At 48.2% G+C, this 8,834-nt stretch overlaps 1 protein-coding gene across 2 annotated transcripts; it reads right to left on the bottom strand.

Moving 5' to 3' along the window:
- Positions 1–1,471: 1,471 nt before the first annotated feature.
- On the bottom strand, positions 1,472–6,043 carry LOC123157612 (BTB/POZ domain-containing protein At1g04390). 2 transcript variants are annotated; one of them, XM_044575875.1, is made up of 8 exons: positions 5,835–6,043; positions 5,181–5,307; positions 4,566–5,082; positions 4,326–4,456; positions 3,817–4,223; positions 2,555–3,688; positions 2,158–2,310; positions 1,472–2,041 (listed from the first exon to the last, which is right to left on the bottom strand). In XM_044575875.1, the coding sequence occupies exons 1-8, from the start codon at positions 5,978–5,980 to the stop codon at positions 1,597–1,599; spliced, it is 3,060 nt and encodes a 1,019-aa protein (XP_044431810.1). In that variant the 5' UTR covers positions 5,981–6,043; the 3' UTR covers positions 1,472–1,596. The 2 variants fall into 2 exon arrangements, with proteins under 2 accessions (XP_044431810.1, XP_044431811.1); XM_044575876.1 differs by having other exon boundaries at positions 1,472–2,023.
- Positions 6,044–8,834: the final 2,791 nt, after the last annotated feature.

Raw genomic sequence — 8,834 nt, 5'->3', positions numbered from 1 at the left:
GTGTCCACGGCTGCGTGCCTGGGCGATGGGGCTGCCTGGCGTGGACACGGATTCAGATTGTTTTTCTGCCTGGCCAGGCAACGATGGATGAGAGGTGTTTGGCTACTGCCCTGAGCCTGGATGGCCATTAGGAATAAAAAAAATCAGCTCATGGGCCCATGTACGGGGAACAATTTCTATATTTAAAGCCCAGGCAGTTGTTTTGTGTGCCCAGGCGCCCGAATTCTCACGCCTGGCTCAGGCTAATTACCTCCCTGGCTGCACCGCCCAGGCTAACCGCCTACATGCAAACCCCAGGCCAGGCTATACCAGGCATTTTCAGGACGTGAACCAAACAACTCACATGTGACGTCCAGGCACGCGCCAGGCCAGGCCAGGCTTCCCCAGGAGTAGCTCGAAAGCCCTGTCGAACACGAGCCTGGTTGAAAAGGTGAGAAATGGATAAAGAAAAGGGAGATGCAGGCGGGCAGGCAGGCGCACTCGATGGTGAGCGCCTGAGCCCTGAAATGCACATCTTGGCATCTAGCACCAGTGATGACTGAGCGGCAGCAACGACAAAGGGAAATCATCATGGCCTGCCCCTACCGTCTGGAGAAGGCTGGAACTCGGAGGAGGAGAGGGATCAGAGGATTCAGAACCCGTGCCGCGCAGCGCTGCCGGGTGCCCCATCATTTTTGGTGCGCGCCGGTCCGGCACTATACGTCCGTGATGAGGCCGAGCCCCCCAGCCCCAGGCATGCACCTGTAGTACTACGTACGTGGCCGGTGGTGCGTCGCGTCGACGCCTCATCGCCTGCGCCGTGTGATGGCACGGCACGACGCGACGCGCGCCCATCTGGGATCTGACGGCCGGCGAGGGGCCGGGTGGGCGTGACTTCCTGCCGCGGCGCCGGGAGGCAGGGCCCTGCTGACCACGCGCCGGTCGACACACCCAACAAGATTGCAACTAGTTTAATCTAGTTTTCTCCGTTCCGTTGGTCGCTCTGGTTTGGAGGGCGATTACGATTAGCCATGTGATGTCGCGGAGGGGGGCAGCGGGAGGGGCTACTTGCGTTTTGTTTATGGAACCCTACGCTGGTTTTGTTTTGGACTCTAGCGCGTGTGTGGCGGGCGGGCGAGGACAGCCTGTACTTCCCGTACGAGCTGGCCCTGTTGACTGACGGACCAAGTTGATTTTTTTCTGTTTGTTCGTTTTCCTGTGATGATTGATGAGAGATCCGTGGGTTATTCAGTTGGGGCAAGTAGTTCGTTGGCATGAGCTGAGTGGGACGGTGCGCTAGCGTTGATGACTTCGGCACTAGCGTTGATCACCGGAGTGCAGTGACCAGATGTCCGTTGTGATGATCCGCAAAAAGGAAAAAGAGAAAGAAAAATGTCCGTTGTGATGTGTGCGGCGTGTGCCTGTCAGTGGGTCGGTCGGGTCGGCACACTTCCGACCCCCTGCGTGACCATGTGCACCATGCGCACCATGCAGGCACGAGTAACAGCTCTGCTAACCCAGACAATAATACACTGCATATTCTCTGTGAAAAAGCTATGACAGCATCCCTGTGTCTACAAAGCGGACGGTGATTTGTGTTCAGGTTCACGTACTCAGTCACCTCTGCCCGCCTCCGTGCTGCGAGTACCGGACGTACTCGGTCCGCACCATGTTGAGCAGCTCGTCGTCGAGATGCTCCAGCCGGCCCGAGTCCCGCAGCCGGGGGTACAGGTGCGCCACGCTCCGGACGCCGGCCTCGACCATCTCCCACTGGCCCAGGTTGGCCGCGAAGGCGACGAACTCGACCGCGGCGGCGCTCGTGCTCGACTCCAGGAGGGACGAGACCACCTCGAGGCTCTCCTCCTTCACCCCCTCCAGGAACCAGAACTCGGCAAGCGAAGACAGCTCCGCGTAGGCGTTCAGGTGGGAGCGCTGCCCGTCGCTGCTCAGGTTGTTCCACCGGCAGTCGAGGGCGGCTTTCGGCAGCTCGCCCGAGTAGAACCACTGGACTAGTTTGTCCAGCGCTTGCCACCCGAGTGGAACCCTAATAACGTCAGAGAAGCTGCACGTGTAATTCTCATCAATCACATGAAGAACTCAACACATGGCCTTCGTGAAAATGTTGGCCGAAACTGTTTGTACTTTGTGGTAAGTATTATTAAGGACCAAAAGGCTCACCTCTCGTGCATCCCGGATCGAAATAATGCCCGGAGGTAATCGCAGCTCATTATCAGCACGATTTTGTGGCTATGAACGTGCGGGGTTGACAATTGGCACGGCCCGTGGTCACACTTCATTTCCTCATTTGATTGAGCCTCCAAAATTATGTCCCTGGATCAATACACATAAAGAAACAATTCATGGCAAGCTAATGAAAACTAGAAAGAGCAGAAGAATGGAAGGCAGCTATGATCTGCTTCGAGGCTATAATCTATGACAAAGAAAACTCTACAATGTAGAACAATTGTAACGAATTTTAGCAAATGACAGCCATCAAACATTGTAAGTACACATAATCTTAGGGACAACTAAAATGACAGCCATCAACGAACTAGGTAGTTTAAGGCTGACTTACGAGAACGAATGCTCAACTGGTCCAAGTGCAACGGTAAGATCATATCTGGTATAATTGGAGTTCCATCTGGGTTGCTCTTTCTGAAGCATTTCTGCCAATGATTTCAGGTTACAATACTTCGCAAGTGTCCTTACTGGTTTAACAATGTCATCACCTACCATCACAAAACCAGTATATGTGTACTCCAAAATCTTCTTCAAGGCGTGGCTATCTACACGATCAGACATTTGAACTCGGTACACTGATTTTCCCCATTCATCTTTAGCTTTTTCGTCGCTGCCAAGTAGATATTTTACAGATGGCAACAGCTTAGGACACCTTGCTGATATGATGGCTGTGTGAGCATTTATAGATTCACCATCTGAAAGCAAAAGTTCCAGATCAGCTAGATCGTTATTATCTAATGCACTACTCATCTTCCCGCCCAACTTGCTTGGAGAACCGCAGAGGCCAAACAAACTCAGGATGTGTGCAATATAGAGCTTCGGTCCAGAACTCAAGCTTTGACTTAGAGCACATTGAAGAACTATAAGAAAATCTTCGGTATACTGATCTCTGCAGTCATGGCACAGAATCCCAACATCCAACTTCCTCTTACACTGAACACAAACTAAAGTAGTGCTCCTCAGAAGATTAAACAGCCCAACAAGACCGTAGAATAAGACTATGTTTTCACCCTCCCACTCTTCACCGAGATAGCAACAGCATGAACTTCCTTCAAAACAAAAATGCAGATGGGAAGTGACTTTTGACCTCGTAATATGTATATTATTGTGGAGACATTCCTTGATAATGATGGACAACACATCAACAGGATTCCTCTTGTTAAGGAGATTATGGTAAGGTCGTGACAGCACCAAACATGCTAGGTTCATGAGGTTGGTCATAATTTTGAAACTGTCAAAAGATGTGGCAACACTTCTCGTAGTATTTGATTCTAATGATGACAATAGAACGTTCAAATAGCCATCACCCAAATATGGAAGACCTTCTGAAAGTTTAAAATTTGCCTCATACTGAATATATCCATTGGGAGAGAGAAGCATCATCAAAACTGCCCTCAAAGCCGGCTCCTGTACATCTTTGGATAATGTCATGGGGCTGCTTTTGCGCATAACATCTGTGGCCAGCAAGCTGCACACCAAGAGCAGGATGAGAACATGAATAGGTTCACATCATTCTCCTGCAAGTTCATTACGGTACAGAAAGAGAACTACACAACAGAAAATTAACTCTCGAGTAGGATAGTACCTAGTACCTACCAAGCACAAGATATCAGTGCGTGCAAGCTATGACCTTTCCCTTTCCTTACAGGATGGTGATCCTCCGTGCAATGCACCACTAGATATCCAAGTATATCCCAGACGTATGGATGTATATCCATGAAGTTTTTGGAAACCATATCAAATAGCTCATCATCGCACAAAACTTTATCACTTTGATGCGAGGAGAGGCAGCGACCGGTAAGAATGCTATATAATACTTTATCGATGGCATTAGACCAAAAGCATTGATGATGATTCCCAGCATAACGTAGGACCAGCAGTGCAGTACGACACCCCTCTGTTACTAACAATTTATCATCCTTTGCACGCATTGCATCGATTATGCCTTCAACAATAGGCTGGCAACGTGAAGTCATTAACTGACTACAGCCCTTCGAAGACCTCTGCAGATGATAAATGCAATTTTGATATTAGTAAAACAGAAGACATTACAATTACAATTCATATGTTAGATTAGTTACCCAAACTGAAGTGATGTAACTCACCAAAAGAACATGGCAGAGTCTGAACGCTTCAATCCTAGTACTACTCGGATGGGACGTTCCCACGAGCTCACAAATCTTAGCCATTAAGACGTCATTCTTGAGAAGGATGACAGCTCCATGGCCACATAAAGCTGAGTTGCAGTTACAAATGTTTAGAAACATAAAAGGAAGTAAAGTCGAAATTTTTTTTTTCAAATATTAATACTGAAGTCAAAGAGGAGAATTACCAAACAGATGTACCTAAAGCAGCATACAGCCTAAGAACTTTAGCAACAACCATTGTTTCAGTGGCAAGACAGAAATGTGCTAACTTGCCCATCAGGTTACCATTACTCCATACATGGTATCTTGAGGAAGGCCAAATCCACAGTATGGTTCTTAGTAGTGATATCATCTCGGTCAGATAACTCAATGGATGGACATCAGGAGTGTAACTCTGCAGAGCTGAAACAATACTTGCAACTGCATTGGTTCTCTCCAAGGTTTCCAAAATTTCTGCATGAGTTGAACCTCTCGCCGTCACTAGGCTATTCAATATGCAATTCATTGCCCTTGCACATGAGATAGCTGTAGGTAACTGGTGTGCCGACAACTGGCATGAGAGGGGCGAAACAATCTCCAAAATTGGGTATTGCCGAATCGAATTGCCTATGCTGGAAACTAACTTTGAGCTCACATCTGCTGCTTGGATCAAAATTGAAATGTTCTTTGTCTGAAGAACACCTTCCAGGAGTACGAGAATATCCGAAACTGACTCCTGGTTAAGAAAATAAAATGGTCACAACAAAGAGTGCACGATTTAAACAAAATCATCTAATATGCACAGTTTATTTCAACAACTGACTCCCAGTTTACCTTTATAGGAGGAAGCCGCAACATTTCAGTTGACAAACAACCGAGAAAAGCAGTCACTGCTTTGATCGCGTGAGACTGAATTCCAGCATCAGTAGACTGCCATTTTTTTGCACCGTGGCCATCAGACCTAACATGATGAATAATACAAGAAATCAGAAGATGCATATATTTTTCCCCATTCAAGGGAAAGGCGACGGCGGGTGGCTGGTGCAGTGGCAATTTGATGGTTCCTGACATTCTGCTCCTAAGTACAATGTCAATCGGTGCCTGCTTCATCTCATTGTGCTTTGTGCTGTGCCCCTTGGTGGATTTTGTAGGCTGTGGTGGCATTTCAGCAGCGAGATTGGGGGTGCTACTGTTTCTTGTGGCTTCCGATATGAACCGGCCTATCGCCAATGCCTCTGCAACACACAGTTGTGAAATCACAGCGATGCAGACTGTCTTTAGCCCTCGAATTTTGCTTCGGGCTACTGCATAAAGCTATCACCAAGCTAAGATCATCTAGGTTGCATCTAGCCTTACGCCACCAAGCAGCAGCTAGCTAAATCTCGCTTATGAATCTACCCAAGGAGAATCTACTCTGCCCCTGAATCGGGGAGAAGACGGGAAATCTAGGCCGTGAAGACGAAGGGCGGGGAAGGGCGGGGAAATTACCTGGCGAGGCCGAGGGAGAGGGCGTCGTGCAGGCGGGCGCGGAGGGAGAGGACGCGGTCGGTGAGGAGATGCTCTCCGGCGCCGGCGCCGGCGCCCTTCCTCCTGCTCTTCTCCTTCCCGGCCGCCTTCGAGGCCGCGGGGCGCATCGCGTGGGGTCTCCGGAAGTCTGGAGGAGGACTCCGGCCGAAGAGACGAAGCGGAAGAAGAGAAACGCAACTGCTCGACTGTAACTTCAATGGGCTGAATCAAATAGATAAGTCTTTCGTGGGCCAAATCGTACTGGGCCTGGATCCGTGATCCAATAGGTTGGCGGTTTTTTCCCGCACGCACCATTGTGGTCCCGTAACACTGCACCACATCCCGCCTTATCGCCAGCTTTGGACACAGCTCCGTTTGAGTTGATCTTAATTCATCCCTCCGCCGGCGCTGCCCACTTCTACACTTCCTTCATCTTCCTCGTGCGTACCTTGGGCTGGTGGGCATTTGTCCATTCCACCATATGAGCATGTACTGCTTCCATTATCGCATGTGGCTGTTGTATCCTTTTTCCGTCCCTCGCCTTGGTCCTCGCCAACCATAAGCCGTACGTTGCCTGAATCATTGCCTCCTTTTCGTCGTCGGATGCACCGGAGAACCACTCAAGAAGGGGTCTACTACTTGGGTCGGCCAATTCGCGTGCAGTTACTGAACGAAAAAGGAAGAGAAATGGGGTGCCCAGTTCACAACGAGTGCGCCTAGCCACCTGTGCTAGGCCAGTGTTTGTTTTGAAACGAGGCAAAAGATTAAGAAGAAGAGAGTTGCTCGGTTAATTAGAGGAAAACCGGGCGGAAACCTAGATTACAAACCTCACATGGGGCACTCACGGACGACCTGGCCACAAACGCCAAGCAGTCGACCGAAACGTCAAGGGCATGGCAGCTCCGATTTTGCCGACGAGCTTCACAGGAGAAAGTTGCAAGCCTCGCATCGCCTAGTCCAGAGCAACATCCAAAGAGCACCGTCCACTGAAAACCGCCCTCATGGAGTCATCGTTGCCGCAGTGGCCCCGCCGTCCGCAGCTTCGACTTCTCTGTCACAGCCAGAAACCAGCATAGGCACACCCATTGGCGCTCTGGACCTCCGACATCAGAGGGACAAGCCGCAACCCGGCTCTGCTCGCCACCATCGTCGTCGCCACACACATCACAACGCCACACCCACTTCGCATCACCGGTTGGCCACCTGCCAACCATGATGCTGTGTACATCTAGCCCAAGGGAAGTGCGGAGAAGGATCCACGGTCTACAAAGCAACGCCCCAAAGGGGGAATGCTGCAGGAACGACTTTGTTGCCCGAACCAGACAGGTGGCTTTCACCCGAAGAACCAGATCCAAGGATGAAGCGGGTCGAAGAACTCCACGGCGGCGCCATCAAGAAGGGGAATGACGCCCGTAGGCGCCGCCACCGCCGGCCGGCCAAATCCGAGCATCTTGCGCTTGGAGCAGACTCGACGAACACCCTCACACGGCCGACCGAAACCAGCCCCACACCTCCGCTGATCCGCACACCCATGCTTGCAAGCTTATTGTGATTTTTTATTACCGAGTGGGCCCTGAGATACCTCTCCGTCAAACGGAGTGACAAATCCCAGTCTTGATCCATGCCAACTCAACACACACACCCGGAGATACCTGTAGAGCACCTTTACAGTCACCCAGTTACGTTGCAATGTTTGGTACACGCAATGCACTCCTCCGGTGTCAGTGAGTTGCATGATCTCATGGTCATAGGAACATATACTTGACATGCAGAAAAACAATAGCAATAAACTTGATACATTCATAGTTTGGGTCTTGTCCATCACATCATTCTCCTTATGATGTGATCCGTTATCAAATGACAACTCATGTCCTTGGCTAGGAAACCATAGCCATCTTTGATCAACGAGCTAGTCCGGTAGAGGCTTACTAGGGACATGTTGTCTATGTATCCACACATGTATTTGAGTTTTCGGTCAATACAACTATAGCATGGATAATAAAAGATTATCATGAACAAGGAAATATAATAATAACCATTTTATTATTGCCTCTAGGGCATATTTCCAACAGAAATTGCAATGACGACTACCGATCTTGTTAACAATTGCCTTAGGACAATTCTGCACATCGACCCATCATTATTCCACACTCGCTATTTATAATATATAGTAATATATTCTAACTTTATGGTAACAACACCTATTTTTATATTTTAGTTCTCCGATATCATGCAAAGTTATCCTCTTCATACCCATAATGTAGTTTTATTTCTTGTTTCTATATGGAAGCAAACGTTCGGTGCACGTATAGTCGTATCAGTGACAGATAGGACTTGAGAGAATATTGATCTTACCTTTAGCTCCTTGTGGGTTCGACGCTCCATACTTATCACTTCCATCTTTGGAAAATTGCTACGATGATTCCTTGCACTTGGGGATTATCAACGGCTCCGCGCCGACTTTGGCCGGGGGGAGCTGGCGGCGCCGCCCGTGTCGCCCCGGGGAAGGAGCAACGCAGGGGCCTATTCGTGTCTTTATGGATGTGGTGGCCAATGTTTGTGATATGTAAGTAGGATGACAGTTGTTAACACGAAACAAGCTGCGTTATTCATTGTTTATTCTCCGTTTTATTTTTATTTTTTTTGTTTTTCTCCATTTTTTTCTGTTTTTATTGTTTTTTTCTTTTCTTTCCACCTTTGTTGTCTTTTTTTAGTTTTTTTCTTTTTTCTCCTCCATTTTTTGTTTGGCTTTCTTTTTTCTTCTCAGTTATTGGGTTTTCTTTTGTTTTTTATGTTTGTTTTCGTTTTCACTCTAATTTTTCATATATGTCAAAAACATTTTTTTAATAAATGATCAACATTTTTTATATACACGTTCAACATTGCCCGAACACTTATTCAACATTTTTTGAATACCTGCTCAACATTTTAATAATCATTCAACATTTTTTAAATACATGTTCAACATTTTCTAATATTCGT

Source organism: Triticum aestivum, chromosome 7B, assembly GCF_018294505.1.
Source record: "Triticum aestivum cultivar Chinese Spring chromosome 7B, IWGSC CS RefSeq v2.1, whole genome shotgun sequence".
In the NCBI taxonomy this organism is placed as follows: Eukaryota; Viridiplantae; Streptophyta; class Magnoliopsida; order Poales; family Poaceae; genus Triticum; species Triticum aestivum.
Note: the sequence above shows the minus strand (reverse complement) of the source record. Positions and strands in the feature narration are given on the sequence as shown.